Consider the following 21,481-nt stretch of genomic DNA (forward strand, 5'->3'; position numbering starts at 1 on the left):
TTGGCCCATATCACATCATTGCATCCACAGCAATGCTGGGTCAAGGGAGACATGACTAACCCCGTTTTGCAGAGGAGGAAACCACAGCTAAGGGAGTTTCTGTGGTTTGTCCAAGGTTACACAGCTAGGACTGTTGTTTGGTTGTAGTCAGTCCCCTTGCTGGGTCACCAGGCTGATCCTCACAGCACAGAAAGGGGCTGGGTCTTTCAGCTTGTTGTGACCACACTCCCCACCCCACCCCACCCCCGTTTCCTGGCTTGTCCCATGCAGAATGTGCTCGGCAAGTATCCCTTGATGGACTGACTGTCCTCTCCTTGTCTTTCCCCCTTAGACATGGGGTGGGACTGGGGAGGGATGTTGGAGGGAGCCACGCTGGGGGCCCCTTAGGGTCTCTGCCAATGATTCTGGCTTCTCTACCCACTGAGGGAGGGGGGCGGTGGCAGCTCCGAAAGGGCTTGGGACAGCCATATGGTGAAGCTGAGGTGGGAAGCAGCCACATTTATAATACCATGTGGTTTTAACATGGACAGGGTGCTTACTTGGGCTGGGTTTATGTGAGGTGTGTGAGGGGCTGATGATGGAGATTATGGCAGCCCCTCTGGTCCCCAGAGTGGGCCGGGGGGTTCCGCAGAACCAGTGGGACCGTAAGTGCTGGGTCCATCCCTGTCGCAGGCCCCCTGTTCGCCTTCTCAAGCTCTGCGTGGAGATCTCATCCTGGGCCAGTGAATGCACAAGCATTCTACCTCCACCTGCTAGGAGGTGGATTCGTTAATGACAACCAAGTCACTTTTATTTTAATTTGGGATTTGTGTGTGCTTCCCACATATTCTACATTAATGCGTATTATTATTGTAATGAGAGAAGGTGCTGTTTTTTGAGAGTCAAAATCACTTTGGCAATCACTCCAATACCAGTAGCTAATTCCACGCCCAGACTCTGGGACCTCTCCACTGTTGTTCTAGAACTTCCCTGAAGGTATGCAGGGAGGGGAGGAGGGGGGGAGCGGATGAGAACTTGGGGTGGAAACTGGGGTCGTGACACTGACCTCCATCCTTGGCTTCATCTGACTTACATAGCACCTCTGAGCCTCAGTTTTCCTCTTCTGTAAAATGGGGTTAATAATGGTTCTTATCACATAGAACTGTTGTGACAATTAAGTGAGAGCATGCATGTCAGGTGCTTAGTGGAGGGCTAGCTCCCGGTCACCATGGGCGCCACGTGTCCCCAGCACTCACGATGGCAGTGAGCCAGAATAGGCCTCCATTCATGGGGTCTCATGGACATCTACAGGCAGCATATTTGCTAGCCCCCAATAGTGGTGACAGTAGCCCAATTCCACGCCACTCAGGGTCACACACTCCGGCAACCGAGGGTTTACTAAGGACTATAAGTAAACAAGTATTCTCATTCTCGGGTTGAGGTCTCAGCTTTCCTAACAAAGTATTCGACAGGTAGGTAGTGATAGTGATGCTTTCCAAAGCAGCTTCGGAAAAGCCAACATGAATTTCCAAAATGCAACACGAGGGCTGATGTGTCAACCCTTTGCCTTTATTTTCAAGGTGTTCTGAAGACACCGATCCCCTTATTAACTTTCCAAGGTGAATCAGCGGGAGCCGCTCAGGCATTTCTCTGCAAAGATGGAGACCCCAAGTCACCGAGGTATGTGCATCCCATCCCAGCGTAAGCAGGTGATGGTGGAAAAGCCCACGCTCTATTCACTTTGCTGACTCCAGGGAGAACAGAGCCATGTGCCCAGGGGTTCTGACGGGCCAGGCTGCTGGGTTTCCAGGAGTCCTGGGGGCTTCACAAAGCATTTCTGGGCATGGCATGCCCTCCTGATAGAGGAGGAAGATAGGAAAATTATAAAAACCGAAAACTAGCAGTTTCTCAAACTGGGTCATGACCCATTAGAGAGAAGTGAGTCATTTCAGTGGAGTAACCGGCACGTTTGCAAGGGGAATGAGAAACAGAAATACTATCGTACGTCCTGTGTCGTAATGCTAAGTACTCTCTCGTGAAATTTTGTGCAAATGCGTGTGTTCTTTTTACTGTGTGTCGTGATCCGACATTTTGAAAAATACATCTTTATTGTATGTAGGGATGCATTTCAGATCTTACAAATTTTTTTTTAAAGATTTTATTTATTTATTTGAGAGAGAGAATGAGAGAGAGCAAGCACATGAGAGGGGGAAGGGTCAGAGGGAGAAGCAGACTCCCCGCTGAGCAGGGAGCCCGACGCGGGACTCGATCCAGGGACTCCAGGATCATGACCGGAGCCGAAGGCAGTCGCTTAACCAACTGAGCCCACCCAGGCGCCCCTGTGATGAGAACTTTTAAGATCTAAGCAATTTATTACAAACTTTAAAGTGTGTTATTGATACTGTGACTGTGCTTTTTTAAAAAAAAAAAGACTTTATTTGGGAGACAGAGTGCGTGCACACACAAGCGGGGATGGGGGGTGTTGTGGAGGAGCGAGGGAGAGGGAGAGGCAGACTCCCCACCAGCAGGGAGCCCAGCACCCTGGGATCACAACCTGAGCCAAAGGCAGATGGTTAACCAACTGAGCCACCCAGGCGCCCCCAGATCTTACCATTTTTAATACAGCGTTTCTAAAACTTTTTTGACAGCAGTAATACCTTCTGCATTGCAAACAGGACGCACACACGTGTGCGTACCCACACCCACAACTAAAACGAAGATTCAGAAAACAGTATTTACTCTTGCGATGTGCAGTATATTCTGACGTTTTCTATTCCAGTCTATTCTATTCTATTCTACAGTGTTCTGTTTTACTTTTCTGGAAATGCTGACCTGGCCTAATAAATTTATTTCACAACCCACTAATGCGTGTCCAGTTAGAACTTAAAAACACTGCTTTAATAGGCCTGGCGGGCATAGCTGTCCTGCAGCTTGCAGCAGAACTTGATGATCATAATGAGGACCCTGAGTCACCAAGAAAAAGTTCAGTCGTGGATCCCATATGCCATTTAAAGCAGCAGAAACATGTGTGGTTCATATTAGAGATGTTTATATTCTCCAAATGGTTGACATATAAACAAAGCTCTGGATCTTCAGGGAGAAGCTAGAAAATTCTCTGGTGTGGCATCCCTGATGCCAGTTAACGCAGGTGCTGCTCTGTTTGCTGAGTGGAGGGAGGCCGGGCAGATCTGATTGTGGGGAGAGAGGCTTGTGCTCTCTTTGGAGAAGATGCGTTAACTCTTTCCAGGGAGCCGGCTTCCCAGGAGTGGATTACTTCCCACTGTAACTAAATGGATCCTGCTGGCCTAAAAAAGAGGCTTAGTCATTTCGTCCCTGTCTTGAGCATAAATGGACCAAATGGATAAATTGGTTATATACCTTCATTAGGTATATAACTGAAATTCTCCTAGGGGGAAGGTCCAGAAGTGGTGTTCTCCCTGCAGAACAGAGAACATATTGATCCCAGTCGGAGGTCCTGTTCTAAAGAGGCTTTTCATCACCATGGATATAGGTCTAGGGGAAATTCAGGGTCAAAGTTCCTTCCTCCTGTTGACTCTGCTTCTCAGTGGCTGCTTTTTTTCTGCCCTGGGCGTGGAGCCTCAGGATTGCTTTCTAAAACCTACTCAGTGGCCTGATTCCAAGCATCTATGATGCCACCACATTCTACACAACCAAGGGGCATAGCCAGGCATTCAGAGTTCAGATTTTTTTATTATTATGGTAAAATATACATAACATAAATTTCACCATTTTAACCATTTTAAGCATGCGGTTCAGTGGTATTAAGGTCTATCTGCATTGCTGGGCAATCATCCCCACCATCCATCTCCAGAACGTTTTCATCTTCCCAAACAGGAATGCTCTACCCATAAACAATGACTTTCCATTCCCCCTCGACCCCAGCCCCTACTTTCTGCCTCTACAAATCCACTGCTATAGTACCTCATATAACCATAGGGACCATATAGTATTTGTCCTTCCGGGACTGGCTTATTCCAGTTAGCAAATTATCCTCAAGATTCATCCACGTTGTAGCGTATGTCAGAATTTCCTTCCTTTTTTAAGGCTAGATAATACTCCCTTGTATGTACATACCACACTCTGCCTCTTTGTTCGTCTGTTGGTGTTCATCCCTTTTGCCTAGTGTGAATAATGCTGCAGTGAACAAGGGTGTCTAAGTATCTCCTCGAGACCCTGCTTTCAATTCTTTGGGCTGCAGACCCAGGGGTGGAATTGCCGGATCGTGTGGTAATTCTATTTCACACTTTTTGAGGAACCTCCACACAGTTTTCCATAGCAAAGATTTTAATGTACTCTATCATGGGGTGCCTGGGTGGCTCAGTCAGTTAAGCACTTGACTCTTATTTTTTTTATTTTATTATGTTATGTTAGTCACCATACAATACATCATTAGTTTTTGATGTGGTGATCCACGATTCATTGTTTTCGTATAACACCCAGTGCTCCATGCAGTACGTGCCTTCCTTAATATCCATCACCAGGCTAACCAACCCCCCCACCCCCTCACCTCTAAAACCCTGTTTGTCTCTCAGAGTCCATAGTCTCTCATGGTTCATCTCTCCCTCCAATTCCCCCCCCCCATTTTTCCCTTCCTTCTCCTAATGTCCTCCATGCTATTCCTTATGTTCCACAAATACATGAAACCATATGATAATTGACTTTCTCTGCTTGACTTATTTCATTTAGCATAATCTCCTCCAGTCCCATCCATGTTGATGTAAAAGTTGGCTATTCATCCTTTCTGATGGCTGAGTAATATTCCATTGTATATATGGACCACATCTTCTTTATCCATTCATCTGTTGAAGGCGCTTGACTCTTAATTTCGGCTCGGGTCATGATCTCAGGGTCGTAAGATTGAGCCCAGCTTCGGACTCCACGCTCAGCGGGGATCCCTGCTTGAGATTCTCCCTCTCCCTCTGCCCCCCTCACCCCCGCCAGTTCTCTCTCTTTCTCTCTCTCTAGAATAAATAACTAAATCTTACAAAAAAATAAAGAACTCCATCATGGGGGGATTTAGAGAGATATAAAAGTGCAATTTTCATATTTTTAAGTTGGATTATCAAGACAAGATTCCTCCTAATTACAAAAGCAACCACAAATACCACCACTTCCTGTGCCCTGAGTAGGTACAGGGCTGTCTGTGAAGTACCTCTTGTGCATTTTCTCCACTATATTGTTGAAGCCTCTTTAAAACTCTCTGAAGTAGGGGCGCCTGGGTGGCTCAGTCGGTTAAGCGTCTGCCTTCGGCTCAGGTCATGGTCCCAGGGTCCTGGGATCGAGCCCCGCATCGGGCTCCCTGCTCGGCGGGAAGCCTGCTTCTCCCTCTCCCACTCCCCCTGCTTGTGTTCCCTCTCTCGCTGTGTCTCTCTCTGTCAAATAAATAAATAAAATCTTTAAAAAAAAAAAAAAAGACACTGTCACTTAGAAATCCAGCATTCCCACGAGCAAGAAAGGGAAATGCCGCTTAATCGAGCATGTTCTACTCGCCCAGCTCTAAAATACTAAAACTAATAATAAAATAATAACAATAATAAAATTGAAGCATGGTATATTCTATTGGTCATACAGGACAAATGTACCATGTATACTGTGTTTCAACTTACGAATGCATTAATTTATTTTATTTTATTTTATTTATTTATTTGAGAGAGAGAATGAGATAGAGAGAGAGAGCATGAGAGGGGGGAGGGTCAGAGGGAGAAGCAGGCTCCCCGCCGAGCAGGGAGCCCGATGCGGGACTCGATCCCGGGACTCCAGGATCATGACCTGAGCTGAAGGCAGTCGCCCAACCAACTGAGCCACCCAGGCGCCCCTTTTTTTTTTTATCTTTTTAAAGATTTTATTTATTTATTTGAGAGAGCGAGAATGAGAGAGAGCACATGAGAAGGGGGAAGGTCAGAGGGAGAAGCAGGCTCCCCGCCAAGCAGGGAGCCCGATGCGGGACTCGATCCAGGGACTCCAGGATCATGTCCTGAGCCCAAGGCAGACACTTAACCAACTGAGACACCCAGGCAGCCTGCTGAATTTAAAAAACACAAAACCTGAGACTCAAACACTGAGTCAAAGTCATGCTAGTATCACTGTTATTGTTCACACTCAGTTTCCTTCATTATTATTATCATTATTTTCATTCTACAAAATTAGAAAAGCATAAATCACCATAGTTCATCTCTTTTTTTTTTTTTTAAGATTTTATTTATTTGCGAGAGAGAGAATGAGAGACAGCATGAGAGGGAGGAGGGTCAGAGGGAGAAGCAGACTCCCCGCCGAGCAGGGAGCCCGATGCGGGACTCGATCCCGGGACTCCAGGATCATGACCTGAGCCAAAGGCAGTCGCTTAACGACTGAGCCACCCAGGCACCCTGTTCAACTCACTTTTAACTAGAGAAGTCTCTAGAAGACCTGAAGGAGAAGTACATCTCCTGGTTGTCTGAAAATAGACCCCGAGCCAACACTTTTCCCCTCCCTGAGGCAACACAACACATGTGGAGGGGCTGCCCTGCCCCCAAACCACCACCCCCATTCTGCCCAATCCTGTACACTGACTGACTCAGCTCCCCCTCCCTTCAGGAGTCAGTGACGGGGGCAATGAGCTTGGGATGGGCAAAGTCGAGGAGGCTGTGAAGAGACACATTCGAAATGGGGATGTGATCGCCTATGACGCGGAGGCTGACTTTGCTGTCATCACTGGTAAGTGCTCAGATGGCGGGCCAGTCAGGCCCGGCTACCCAGGAGGAGGGACCCGGAGGCCTGGAGCCTATCCGGCCAGAAGCTCCCCTCCTCTGTGAGGGGAGTCTCCAGGGCACCAGGGCAAGAAGGGGACCTGGTTCTCAGCCTTTGGCCTCTCATTCAGTCATCCAACAAACATCGGTCCTGGAGTTACGTAGCAAGGGTCGGGCTCCCCAGGGCTCCTGCTCTAGGGGTAGCAGACAGACAAGGAGCCCTACGAAAGAAACACACCAGCTCATGCTACACAGTGCCAAGAGGAAGATGGAAGACAGGGACAGGCAGGCCACTTTAGATCAGTGGTCAGGGAAGGCCTCTCTGAAGCGGGGTCATCCATGCTTTCCTCTGTGCCTCCTGCAGGGTGGAAAGAGAACCATCTGGTAAACGTGTGGAGGGGGCAGAAGGCTTCCCACCTCCCTTCAAACTTACCTCTGCCGTAGGCTGCCCTGTCCCTCTTTTCCCCGTCAGGACCAACCTTTCCCAGGTCCTTTGAGGCCCCAGTTCTCCATCCTTGACTGCACCACAAGTTTCAGGGATTTTGACAGATACCCAAGAAAGGCTCTCCCATTTCCTCCTCAAAACAGAGCCTGTAGATGAGCAGAAATCCCTGAGGGGATTAGGGCTAGGGTAGGAAAACCTGCACCTGATGGATGGCTGGAGGCTCAGTGTGGACAAGTTTGAGAGTTCAAAACTCCAGGGGGCCCCAGTCACAGGGGGACCCCACACTTTTGTGACTTCTACCCCCATTAGCTCTACTCAGTCCACACTACAGATATCAGAGAAAAGTCCCCTTGTGCTTTAGGGGGTAGAAGGAAGAAACTATTTTGAAATATATCAGAGCACCCCATCCTTTTTTTTTAAGATTTAATTTATTTATTTGAGAGAGAGAGCACAAGTGGGGGGAGGGGCAGAGGGAGAAGCAGACTCCCCACTGAGCAGGGACCCCCCCGCCCCACCCCGTGCAGGGCTTGATCGCAGGACTCTGAGATCATGACCTGAGCCGAAAGCAGCAGCTCAACCCACTGAACCACTCAGGTGCCCCCAAGAGCACTCCATTCTTTTTTAAAAAATTTTTTATTGTCATGTTAATCCCCATACATTACATCATTAGTTTTTGATGTAGTGTTCCATGATTCATTGTTTGTGCATAACACCCAGAAGAGCACTCCATTCTTAACAAGGCCTGCCCTCAGGAGAAACCGTTTTACCAGAGCCTAACCTACCTGGGGAAGGGAAATACCCAAAAATAGTCAACATGCACCAACAGATGATAATATAAGCAGAGACATGGAAAAATCTAAGGAAAAAATGAAGAGATGTCAGAAAGCAAAAACACTGCAACAGAAATGAAGAATGCCTTTAATGGGCCCATTAGCAGCCTGGACACAGCTGAGAAAAATCACCTCTGACCTTGAAGGTATGACAATAGGAACTTCCAAAACTAGAAAGCTAAGAGAAAAAGACTGGATGAAACAGAATAGAATATCCAAGAATTGTTACGTGTAATGGGAATATCAGAAGGAGAAGAAAGACAGAAAGGAAGAGAAGCAATATTTAAAGCAATATGACTGAGATTTTCCCCCTAGATTAATGTCAGAAACCAAACCATAGATCCAGGAAGCTCAGAGAGCACCAAGCAGGATAAATGAAGAGCAAAGGTAGGAATTACATCCAACTTCTCCTCAGAAATCACACAAGCCAGTAGAGTGGCATGCAATATTTAAAGTGTTGACAGAAAAAAACCACCAACCTAGAATTCCGTGCACTGTGAAATTATCCTTCAAAAGTGAAAGAGAAAGAAAGAATTTCTCAAACAGGGTATTTGTTGCTAATAGACCTGCCTTACAGGAAACATTAAAAGAAATTATTTAGGGAGAAGGAAAATTGCATAAGTTAGAAACTCAGATCTACACCAAGAAGGGCATTGGAGAATAAATAAATGAAGGTAAAATAATTTTTATTTTTCTTGTTCTGAATTGATCTAACAGATAACACTTTGTTCAAAATAATAATAGCAATGACTCTTCAGTTATGCTCAGGTATATAAGTGAAGTGGATGACAGCAATCATATAAGGGATGGGAGGGAAGAATGAGGAATATTTTGTCTAAGGTGTTTGCCCTAACTGTGAAATGGTTGTTTGAACGTGAACTTGGATTTGTTGTAAATGTATGTTGCAAACTCTAGGGCAACCACTAAAAAGAATTTTTTTTAAAGAGGTATTATTGATATGCTAAGAAATGAGAGAAAATAAAATCCTATAAAGTGCTCAATTAAAACCACAACAGGCAGAAAAATGGTGGAAGACAAAAATGGGGGGGGCGGAAAGAGCTAGGGCAACAAACAGAAAACAGTAAAAATGTGGCAGATATTAATACAGCCATATCACTAATCACCTTAAATGTCAGTTGTCTAAATACCCCAATTAAAAGGCAGAGATGGTCAGAATGGATAAAAAAACAAGGCCCAGCTATAGTTGTCTGTAAGAAACCCACTTTAAATATAAAGAAACACATAGATTAAAAGTGGATGGATGGAGAAAAATATACCAGGCTAACAGTAACCAAAAGAAAGCATACGTTGCTATATTAATCTCAGACAGAGCAGACTTCAGAGAAGGGAAAGTTATCAGGGTCAAAGGGGGCAGTCCATAACGTAAAGAGGTCAATACTCCAAGAAGACATAACAATTCTTTTTGTTTGTTTGTTTTTGAAGACATAACAATTCTTTTTTTCAAATTTTATTTAAGTAATCTCTACACCCAGTGTGGGACTTGAACTCACAACCGCAAGGTCAAGAGTCACATGCTTTTCTGACTGAGCCAGCCAGGTGCCCCAAAGACATGACAATTTTTTAAAAGTTTTTATTTATTCATTTATTTTTAGAGGGAGAGAGTGTGTGAGCGTGAGCAAGGGGAGGGGCAGAAGGGGAAGGAGAAAATCCCAAGCAGACTCTGCGGGGCTCAATCCCATGACCCCAAGACCACCACCCGAGTGAAAACCAAGAGTTGGACACCCAACCAACTGAGCCACCCAGGCTCCCCAAGACATAAACTTCTTCATGTGTATGCTCCTAAAAAGGAGTGTCAAATATGTGAGGCAAAAACTGGTAGAAGTACAGGAGAGATGGGTATATCCACTCTAATATCTATGGAGACTTTAATAGCCCTCTATCGGAAAGGGACAGATCCAGTAGGCAGAAAATTAGTAAGGACTTAGTTGAAATCAGCACCACCACCAACTAACTGGAAATAATTGAGGGGCACCTGGGTGGCTCAGTGGGTTAAGCATCTGACTCTTGATTTCGGCTCAGGTGATGATGTCAGGGTCATGAGATCGAGCCCCGTGTCGGGCTCCATGCTGGGCGTGAAGTCTGCTTAAGATTCTCTCTCCCTCTCCCTCTGCCTGTCCCCCACAAGCCCCTCCCCTGGCTCACCTGGTCCTCACCTGCCTCATTCTGATATATGCCTTGTATTTATGTGCCACACACCTTTGTACTCAATGTATGTTTGCATTTTTTTCCTGCCTGAAATGCCCCCCCTCTCCACCCTTCCTCTGGCAAATCCTGCCCAGCCTACAAGGCCCGTATGAAATGACACCTTTTCTGTGAATTTTTCCCAAAACAGGCAGGATGAGTGGCCCCTCCTGAGTGCTCCCATCATCCTCTGTGAGCACCTCCCTCCCCCCCTGAGCGTTGGCTGTGCACACAGGCCCTCTCTCCCCCGCGTCGGAGTTCCTCTTCCTTTTTTAGCTCTGACACCTAGAGTCTAGCAGGTCCTTAATCAATCCTTCTTCAGTTGAATGGAGAACTCAGGCAGGTTTCAGAGAAAAGCCAGTGAGGTCATCCCCAGACTGGGGAATAGGCGCCTTGGGGCTGGCTGACTTAGGAGCGTTCTGCAAGCAAGGAAGAGGCGATGCCGCACAGTCAGCTAGCTCCTCGGAGGACCGGCTTCCACGCAGAAAGATGGATCCAGGTCCGCCATGCCGAGAGTTTCTTAATGTCGGAAGCTCTGCAAAGGCTTCCTAGGGGTAGAGCCTAATCTTCTTCAATCTCTCTCTCTTTTTTTTTTTTAGATTTTATTTATTTATTTGACAGAGAGAGACACAGCGAGAGAGGGAACACAAGCAGGGGGAGTGGGAGAGGGAGAAGCAGGCTTCCCGCTGAGCAGGGACCTTGAGATCATGACCTGAGCCGAAAGCAGACATTCAACGACTGAGCGATCCAGGCGCCCCTAAATCTTCTCTGACGGTTAGTAACAGTACGTAACCCAGTTGGTTTAGAGCAGTGACTCAACCTTTAACTTGAATCAGCATCACCTGGAGAGCTTATGCGCTCCCTGTCTTCCCTGCTGAGTTTCTGATGAAGTAGGTCTGCGCTGGGGCCCAAGAATCTGTTTCTCACAAGTTCTCTGGTGCCATGAGTGCCATTGACCTTGGGGCCATTCTTTGAGATGAGTTCTGCTGCTTAGAGGCAGGGTGATGGACCCCATCACCTTTCCACTTCTATGATAGAATCTTTTTTTGTTCTAGGTGTTTCTAACTGGGGAGGCTATGCCTTGGCCTGTGCACTGTACATCCTAAACTCATGTGAGGTCCACCAACGTTACCTAAAGAAGGCAGTTGGGCCCTCCAGAGCACCTGGGGAACAGAACTGGACTCAGGCCCTTCCATCTGTTGCCAAGGTAACACACCTAGCCGGCCATGCCCTACGTGAGGCCTGTTCCAGGCTATAAGCTGAGGGTTCCTGGCTATAAACCGAGGGTTCCAGGTTATAAACCGAGGGTTCCTGGCTATAAACCGAGGGTTCCTGGCTATAAGCTGAGGGTTCCAGGCTATAAACTGAGGGTTCCTGGCTATAAACCGAGGGTTCCAGGTTATAAACCGAGGGTTCCTGGCTATAAACCAAGGGTTCCAGGCTATAAGCTGAGGGTTCCAGGCTATAAACTGAGGGTTCCTGGCTATAAACCGAGGGTTCCAGGTTATAAACCGAGGGTTCCTGGCTATAAGCCGAGGGTTCCTGGCTATAAACCAAGGGTTCCAGGCTATAAACCGAGGGTTCCAGGCTATAAGCTGAGGGTTCCAGGCTATAAGCTGAGGGTTCCTGGCTATAAGCCGAGGGTTCCAGGCTATAAGCTGAGGGTTCCAGGCTATAAGCCGAGGGTTCCAGGCTGTAAACCGAGGGCCAGCACCACACGCTGCCTGTCAGCAGCCAGAAGCAGAGCCTGCCTCTGTAGGGGAGCAGACTTTGCCACCACACAATGTGGCTCTTTGGCATGTGGATTATTTGAGGCTGATTATTTTTAAAAAACAGAAGGACTCAATGACTCTGCCATCGCCTCTTTGGGCCTCAGTTCCCATGGCCCCACCCACTGACACTGATTCCAGACTCAAACCCACCTCCTCATCCCCTGCTCCTCCCAGAACCTGGAGCACCTTCTGGCGGAATTGTTCAGAGTAATTTGGATGGTGGGAAATTGGCGCCAAAGCCCTGATTTTATGTCGAAACCCCAGGCCTGAAGTGACTTCCCTGGTGAGCTGCAGCTTCACCTGAGCTTCCCCTTCACCTGAGAGCAGGCGGGAGGCTGACAGGGCTGCAAAGCCTGAGAATCAGTGGAGGGAGCTGGGGTGTGCAGCCTGGAGCGGGGGAAACTGGGGGGCCTGAGGCCTCACACCTGAATGGCGTCCTGGGGGAGGAGACAGACCACGGCCTCGGCCGCCTGAGAGACAAAAGCTGGCTGAAGGGCAGAGGTCACAAGAGCAGACTACAGTTCACCGATTCACTGAAAGGAAGAGCTTGCCTTCTGCAGAGCTGCCCAACCCTGCGAGGAGGAAGCCTCTGACAGGGGCGCAGTCAGGGTTGGGGGAGGGGTTCCCGTGCTAGGTCAGGCTGGGCCACCGACCCCACGGCCACTCCTAACCAGTCCAGAACAGTCTCCTGCAACTTCCAGCCACATTTTCCCAGTCTGGTCCCCCAGAGGTCTAGACTGCTCAACGCAAGGCCAGGAACCGGGTCTTTTGTGTCTGCTTTTCCAGCAACCAGCAGAGGGAAACAGGGTGCTTGGTAAGTTCTTGTTGAATGAATGAATAAATGAACACACGGATAGATGGATGGACGCAGTGCCTTGTTAGGGCAGCAGTTCTCCAACTTCAGAATCACCTCAGCGGCATCTTAAACCACAGAGTTGCAAAGCCGACCCCAGGCTTCCTGACTCACTTGGCCTGAGGTGGGCTGGACAAGCAGCATCTCTGACACGTTCTGGCCGACCACACTCGGAGACCCTGGATTAGAGGGCTGGTCTGGGGAGATAGGAATGCAGTCTGAGGGCAGGAAGGTTCCTGAGCGTTGAGCGTGGACATAGCAGCTTGGATGGGGGGAGTGGTTTGATGAGTCCCCAGGCAGCCAGTGGCTGAGGCCCAGAGCCCCTCACTTCTGAGAAGCAGGTGCATCTTCTGAGAAGCGGGTGCATCCAGAGCCCTGTCTCTCCCTCTGTTTCTCTGTCTCTTTCTGCCTCCTGCCACCCCGTTTCTCTCCAACACCTCTCTGGATTGATGTTGTGCCCACTTTACAGATGAGGGAGCTGGGAGTCCAACAGGGGAGGTGGCTTGCCCAACACACCCTTAGCTAAGGGGTGGCACTGGGACCTGAGCCTGGGTCTCTGACTCCATTCTCTGGGCTCTTCCCATGACTCAGAAGTTTCCCGGTTCCTGGTAATGCCAGGGTGCCACGTTTGGGGGGCGGGGAGGACTAGAGCAGCTGAAGTGACATTTTCAGGGGAAATGGTCTGCCCCAGTGGGGCCCAGAGGGCCTTGGGTGCTTTCTTTGCATTTCCTGGATCTGAACTGGAAAAAAAAGCCTCAGGGGGCTGCCTCACACATGATTCCTGATTCACACAGACACCAAAGAATGAATCCAGCCAGACAAATTCATAGAACCCAAACACTTACCCTCCAGGGATGGAAAATTCTCCTTTCGGGTTTCCACACAGTCCTTCATAAATACATTAATGATGTATCACCCTTGTAAGGAAAATAAAAGGGAACTTTATCAAAGCAAAAGTATAAGCCCATTTGTGTTGAGCCACTCCTCCGGGCCAGACCAGCCCTGCTCTGGGAGACAATGAGGGGTCAGACCCAGCCCCTGGGTAGGGAACTTGGGATCCCCTGAGGGTGCATGGAAGATGGAAGGATAGAAGTGTGCAGGGCAAGCTGCTGTGGGGACAGAGAACAGGCCCTTAGCTCACTCCGAGGGCTCAAGAAAGGCTGCCTAGAGGAGAGAGTACTGTGCTGGGCCTTGGAAGGTGAGTAGGCTATAAGTAACCAGGTAAGAAAGGGTGGGAAGGGCCTCCAGGCAGCAAGACCCACAAAGCAAAGGTGCAGGCACGTGAAGAAATGCAGTGTGCAGGAGAAAGAACTGGAATCATCATACTAGGGCTCTGTAGGTCACTCCCTAGGCATCCCCGAGTCATCGAGAAGTGCTGGGCAGAGCTGTGGCCTGAGCGGACGGTGCAGCTTGATTGGCTGGGGGGTAAGGAATGCTCCTCATCTCTGCTCTGTGAGTTGCTTGTAACTCGGGGCCTCCCGTATTCAGGGGTCTGATCTGATCGTGGCTGTAGCAGTGTGAGCACCATGCGGAGGATCCCAGGGGCGGCGGCCGCCACCATCTAGGGCACACCCTGCCCGCTCTGGGCTTTTGCCATGCCCGGGAGGTCTATCTGAGGGCATTCCTCAGACCTTGTCAGGGCCTACGAGCTGATTGATGACACCTTATGGGAGGGACTAAGGATGGGTGGATGGATGGATGGACGGACGGACAGAGGGATAACGCAGAGAGGCAGGAACATGGCTTCATCCTGGGCTCCTGTTCTCTTCCAGCACTCCCATCCCACTCCACTTCTCTTTCTAGCTTTTAAACACTGAGTTACATAGAATAAAGACATGCACAAACAGTAGATGAATTTTTACACATGTACACATCCATGCAGCCAGTGCTGAGGTCATGACACAGAACAGTTCTGACTTCCAGAAGGCCGCTTTCTCCCGCCCCACTTCGAAGAGCACCATCACCCACCCATGAACATCAGCCTGCCAGGCTCCCCGTGTGAGCCCCAGCGACTACCCTCACGCTCAGCCTCCAAGCCCAGAAGTCATCTGGGCCTCTTTCCCTGCTCACAATGCACTGGGCCCCAAGCCCTGTCCTCTCTGTCTCACTTCAGGCCTCTGTCCCTCCTGTCATGCCACACTGTCTCCGCCTGGCCTGGGGTCACGGCCTCCAGGTGCTCTGCCTCCAGCTCAGTTCTCCTCTCCTTCTGTCACCTCCTCTACTTGGTGGGGTCTCTTGGAAGATGCTGTGGCAGTTCAGTGATTCCTGGAAATTTGCAGGCAGTCCCTATTGGCCCAGCTGTTCCTCGTGGCTCTTCTAGAGGCTGAGTGCCAGCCCGTCCCTAAGCTGCTGATGGATCACATGCACCCTGGCACCCCAAGGTCCTCCCTAGGGCCCGGAAGGATGGGAATGGTGCCAGCAGGCAGTGTGCTGGGAGGAAACGCTCCCTCCCTCCACTCCCGGGTCCCAGAAGCAGCACTCCCCCATAAAGAAAGGATATGACCCAATGGAGAGAGAAATGGAAGAATAAAACCCAAACAAAGGGCAGGAAATGTCATTCTGGGCTGGGCAGCCTCTGGGAAGGGGCTGGTGGACAAAGAGATGCCAGGAAATGCACTTTGGGTGCAGACTCTCAGGGCAGCCTTGAATAGAGGCAATTCCCATGTGACCTTTGCCAGCACGTTCTCCATTGTTTGGACAAGTTTTCAGTGAGTGCTCCTCCTAGCCCCTGGCTTGGCTCATTCCAGCTCTTTGGTCACCTGTGGTCCTAGCTGCCCCTCCTCCAGAAAGTCTTTCCTGAGCCACTCTGATAAACGGGGTGGGATGCCCCTGCTCTGTGCTATGATTCTCATATGCCTGCCTGATCACTCATCTAGACCGTGAAGCCCCCAGGGCAGGGACTGCGTCCCATTCACCACTGTATCCCTGGTTCAGGGCCTGGCATGTAGCAGGTGCTCAAGAAAACTTTGATGGGGGATGGGATGAATGAGCAGGTGCCCAGGGAGGAAGGTGAGAGCCCTTCTCAGACCCATCCTAACCTTCCTGTTGTAGAGCCCTTGGCCTCCTCCACCCATTCCCCCTCCTCTGCTGGTGGAGGATGAGGGAGAGGATGTGCAGGACTTCTGCCCCTCGGGCACCATCCTCTCTCCTTGTGTCTTCACCTTCCTCAGGGGGGATCAGAACTTTTCAACCAGAGAGAGACGCATGATGGGCAAGTATACAAGTAGTTCTTTGGGACCTTACTTTTGAAGGGAAGAGAGGGAGCGAATCAAATCACTTAAAAAAAAAAAAAATCAGCAAGTATGTCAAAGGAAAAAAGCCCTGGGCAAGAGGCCAGGGGACCCAATGCTGCCAATAATAACTTACCTGATTTCATGAGCGCCTACTGTGTGCCAAGGGCCACACTAGGTGCTTTATTTGCATTATCTCATTTAATCCTTATAACAACCCACTCAGGAGACATTATTACTATTAGTATCATCAACATCCCCATTATGCAGATGAGGACACTGAGGCACAGAGAGGTTAAAACATCTGCCAGGAAAGACCCACGTCAGATCTGTCTGATCCCAAAGCCTGCCTGCTGGGCCCAGGATCAGGCTGCATTTTGTGCAGGGCTCTGCTCCCTCCGAGCCTCCCACATCCACACTGGAGGAGAGGACACCTGCAGCAGGAGATGGGACATGGCCCACACTGGCAGATGACCGGAGCTGAGCAGGGGCTAGGTTGCAGGAAGTAGCCCACGCTGTACCCCACAGAAGTGAATCTTCCGGGTTTTTTGAACAAGCATTAAATTCAGTTTTCCATCAAAACCACATTTAGTTACATGACCATAATTCCCAGAAGAAACACCCCAAACTGCTTGAAGTTGCTGCTTCTGAGGAGTGGGTCTGGGGCAGATGGGGCGTGATGTAGGCCACCTATTCTTTTTTTTTTTTTTTTTTTTAAGATTTTATTTATTTATTTGAGAGAGAGAGAATGAGAGACAGAGAGCATGAGAGGGAGGAGGGTCAGAAGGAGAAGCAGGCTCCCCACCGAGCAGGGAGCCCAATGTGGGACTCGATCCCGGGACTCCAGGATCATGACCTGAGCCGAAGGCAGTTGCTTAACCAACTGAGCCACCCAGGCGCCCCTAGGCCACCTATTCTTCATGATGAGTCTCCCAGTGGCATTTGTATGGATACGCGAAATTTTATTTTTAAGAAAGAGACCATGCCGAGTCAAACACTCTTCCTCCGCTTATAAATGTATGCATCTCTTTCTTTTTCCTCCCCCTCCACCCCTTCTGTTTCTGTTCTCATTTTTTTTTTCCAGGAAGAAAAGATGTTGGGCATCCTGGTGCGGCACAAAGTTCGGAGTGGAGTCTCGGGCGTCGTGGGCATGGAGGTGGACGGGCTGCCCTTCCACGGCACCCACGCCCAGATGGTCCAGAAGCTGGTGGATGTTGCCACAGTGTGCGTGTGACTGTGCCCGTGGACCGCATACCAGATGGCCGTGCCTGGACCTCGGGAGGAGCTCCCCGAGGGCCCCCGGCTTCTTTCCACGAAGGCTATGCACATAAACACTGGCCCTGGGTGAGCCCCACCTGGGACCCTGCAGGACCACTGCCTGGGACGGGACCGTGCGGATGATACGGACCGAGGAGAATGGTTCTTTGGGGTTTTTTCTTTTCTTCCTAAGTGCTTAGAGGCTTTGATTTCAACCCTCCTCCTCCTGGTTCCTTCAGGGCACCCACGTGGTGAGAGTCAGCTGACCAACCGCGCATGGGGACACCCGCAAAAATATTCCTTGCCAGGCAGACAGAAGAGCACGCACGACCAGGGCCGTGAATAATCCCCCAGGCTAACTAAGAAATAGTAAAATGTACAAATACGTAGTGTCTATTTACGAAGCTCTGGGACTTTACCACCAGCACCAAAATATTTATACCTCTGAAATGCTTTCTTTTTCAAACAACGTTTTGTTTGCGTGGGCCTTCAAGCCTTACGTTTATCACCATCACCTTCTGTGAGGCCCCCACCTCCCTTCACTCCCACAGGTCCTGACACCCCCCACCCCTAGGAGTCTGACACTTCTCCCACTCCCTCCCCATATGCTCAGCCCCAGGCCAGAGCCGGAGGCTTTGGCTTCCCCATGTAGGAGGGCAGGCACACTCCTGGAGCTTGGGGGAAGGGGTCGGGATGGTGTTGGGCTCAGGTGGCTCACAGGATCCTTCTGGACAACAGTAGTCAGCTCGCCCACATCTCCTTCACAATCTTCCACTGCACATTTCCCAACAAAATTAGAAGCAGAGTCATTGACCACATCCCATTACACTCCTGTATCGAATGAGGATGGTATCTTGTGCTAGTTCACGGCTGAGTGATGCCTGACTCATCCAGATGGAAGAGTCCGGCTTCCCAGCTGCAGCCCCAGCTGCTTCATTTTATTTCCTTAAACATGTCTACCTCAGTTCTTTAAGGGACGTTAGTTGTAAAGCATGGAACACTTGCTACTCTAAATTGCTCAACAGTAGAAGTTAGAGCCGAAGTGTAGAGTAAGCAATCAGGGATTCAATTCCAGTGCTCCCCACGCCGCAGCATGGCCAAGCCCCTGGCCGGAAGCAGCCGGGGTGGGGACTGTCCTGACCTCCCCTTGTCATTGTGTCCGGGAGTCCCCACCTACAGGTCTGTGCTTCGGCTGGCGTGGGCTCAGGGCTGATGTGCTCATTGTGATGAGCTCACGCTCCCTCCATCTGCAGCTTCTCACAGCTCACCGAGTCCCTCCAGGCCCCAAGCTTCACCCCCACTCCCACTCCCACGGAGGGCCCGGGATCCTCCAGTGACAGTTTTGGTCCCTGACATGCGACTGCAGAGCTCCATGTCCTGCGGGGTCTCGAGAGCATCCCCTGGCATTTTTGAAGTCTCGATGCCTAGGGAAGAGAAAACATCATGTCGGTAAAGCTGCCATCACTCTTCTGATTCATATTTTGGGGGAAGACACTAATGGGCTTTGGGTTTTGCAATAGTAATAACAGAGTTCTGTTCCGGCATGGAGCAGTTTAAGGCAGGACTGTGTAATAGGTTATCTGCACTGTGGCCAGAAGTTTATGGGGAGATGATGAAGTTGTTTGGGAAAGAGGCCGAGACCCGGGTGGAGCCCAGAGAAGGCTGAGAGTGAGGGTCCTCACTCTGGAGTGAGGCACCCAAAGGCCCCTCTGCAGGGAGAAATGGTCGAAGGTGCAAGAGAGAGCCAGGAGTAGATCCCTCAGCAGGGTCCAGCCCAGGGACCACTGGAGCTCTGAGCTCCAGGATCCGGTTTTCTTGTGTTTCTATTCTGCAGTAAGATTCCTGGTCAAGCCTTTAGTAAAGTTTTGCTCAAGTTGGTCCTCGTCTTATCTGTGTTTTGATAAAAAGCCTGTGTCCACGTCTGGGGTAGCACGGTGAGCATGGCTCTGGCCTGGAGAAGCCAGTTACAGTGGGACAAGAGTGTCCTATAGGGAATGGCGGGGCGGCCCAGGGGAAGAGATGGGCTGGGCCACCAGCAGGATGGATTTGTGGGGCAGGTGAACATCTCTGGGCATTTCCAGGAATGTTAGGAGGGCTCCTGGCAAGCTGGGTCTGAGGTGCTCTTTGGGTGTTCAAGGGCAGGCTGGAGACGTTGGGCACACCAAGGAGCACAAGCCCTGTAGACCCTGCAGGAAGTGGGACTCAAAGGCAAGCCAGCCAGCTAATGGGGTCAGGGTTCCTTAGCCCCCTGCTGTCCTCTGGTCAAAGGCCATCCCATTGCTCATCTGGGCAAGACATTCCTCTGAATTCATTTCCTGCCCCTCTTTGAGAAGGCCCTGTTGATGGCCAGCCCCAACCCTGGAATGAATCATGCTGGTTAGTAGCAAATTGGTGTCATTAGCAGTATTTGTTCAGAAACTGGACCATCATTGGGGGGGGGGGGGGGGGAGGATATAGCTGGGATAATTCAATGGAGAGAAAATTGGATATCATGACCTCTATGGTACATTCCAGCACTGCTATCTAATGTCTAATCTAGCAGTGTCCTGATAGTTGTTGAATTAAAGCAGATGGAATTGAAATCCTACCATTTCTCCTGGTCATTGGGTACCATTGTGACTTCAGGATGATTGCCGTCAAAGGCCATTGTCTTGCTAGATGAGTTCCAGGCATGGAGGCTATGGGATCACCAGCTTCAAGAAGCAGGGTTTTCAGAAAAGCACTGAACCAAGCAGACCACCTTCTGGCTCTTTTGGTTATACCATTCAGAGGAAAGCAGCAGATGGGGATGTATTCTGTGCTGAAAATTTCTCCCACTCTTGTCTGGCCAACCCACAGGCCAGTGTATATAAACAGGAAGATGAGCCCTCATCTTGCTAAGCAACACTGGTGAATAAGAAAGGAATCTAATGACTCTGTCACCTTCTGTCCAAACCAGATGGGCCTTTTCCTCCATCCATTCTCTCAGGAGAGAAAGGAATCTTAATCCCCAATGATGTCCTCACTTAGTCTGTTTGGAAGAAGGATCAATTCTTGCAGAATCCTTCAGGACTCCAGGAATCTGACCCAGAGAAGGATTAAGTAACCAAAACCAAATTTACATTTTAATATGATGCAGTTGATCTTGAGCAATAAATATGTAGCCTGTCACTGTTGAGAAGATGCTAAAACCTAAAAGGGCTGGCCAACAAATGTGAGCCTCCCCAAACAAAGCCCAAGCAGTGAGGAGAGCCCCAAGAGATGAGTCCAACAGGTCTTTCTACTTTGGCAATCTTTGCTAATGAGGAGGGTGGTCGGCCTGATCAAGCCTTTCCTCACTGTGGGGAACAGACCCTGGAGGGTAGAAGGGATCATGTTGTCCAAGGACAGTGATATTCTCCAAATCACAGGGCTGGGCTCTGTCCTCAAAAGGGAGGGGGCCAAATTAAGTCCCAGAGTGGATTTGCAACAATGTGCTAAAGAGTTGAAGATACTTTATGAATCTCAAGAGGAGGGAGAGAAGACCCAACTTCACTTGAAGGCTCCATCCTTTTTGGTCACTGCTGGGTGACCAAGGGCAAATACCCTAATTTCTCTGAGTTTTCTCTAAGAAAGCTAATCCTGGAACTTCCTGACTCTGCTGGGTATTTCAAGAGCCCTCTAGATCCCCGTGGTGTTGAAAGATCCTCCTTCCCCATAAGGACTGTAGCACACTCCAGCTGTGGCTGGCTACTTTGCTTTATTTGCAGACTCAAGTTTGCTACATAACTCCATTGCACAGTCCAACACACACATACTTGGCATAAAAGAGAAGACAATACAAAAATACAACTCTTGATAGTAAAAGGAACTGCCCTCAGCTCATCCCAGTCCATCCCAGTGGGAATGCCCATGTTTAAGGTCAAAATAGGGGGAAATTTGGGATGAGGAGGCATGGAGGCCTCAACCAGTGCCATCGCCCCAGTAAGATTCTGGGCTGGGACTGGGCAGACTTTTCTTGGCAGTATGGCCATTTCTGCCACCTTCAGATCCGGTCACTTCCTCCTTCAGGAAGGGGAAGAGAGGCACCCCAGGTTATGGGAGGCCCTCCATAAGGAGCTAGCGTAGGGCTACCCAGTCAAAGCCAAAGCCACTTCCAACCTGAGGTATCAGAGACTCAGGATAAATCTGCCTCTTAGAGAAGGACGG

General features: G+C 49.6%; 1 protein-coding gene across 1 annotated transcript in view; it reads left to right on the plus strand.

Annotated features, from left to right (window-relative positions):
- Nucleotides 1–19,752, plus strand: part of DGLUCY (D-glutamate cyclase) — a 72,051-nt gene extending 52,299 nt beyond the window's left edge. Inside the window, 5 exon segments of the mRNA XM_054513944.2 lie at nucleotides 1,560–1,659; nucleotides 5,055–5,125; nucleotides 6,574–6,693; nucleotides 11,258–11,409; nucleotides 17,142–19,752. Of these exon segments, the coding sequence (XP_054369919.1) occupies nucleotides 1,560–1,659; nucleotides 5,055–5,125; nucleotides 6,574–6,693; nucleotides 11,258–11,409; nucleotides 17,142–17,291 (593 nt within the window). The 3' untranslated portion in view covers nucleotides 17,292–19,752.
- Nucleotides 19,753–21,481: the final 1,729 nt, after the last annotated feature.

Source organism: Mirounga angustirostris, unplaced genomic scaffold (assembly GCF_029215605.1).
Source record: "Mirounga angustirostris isolate CCGP_5_RB_7025 unplaced genomic scaffold, mMirAng1.0.hap1 SCAF_9, whole genome shotgun sequence".
NCBI classification, from domain to species: Eukaryota; Metazoa; Chordata; class Mammalia; order Carnivora; family Phocidae; genus Mirounga; species Mirounga angustirostris.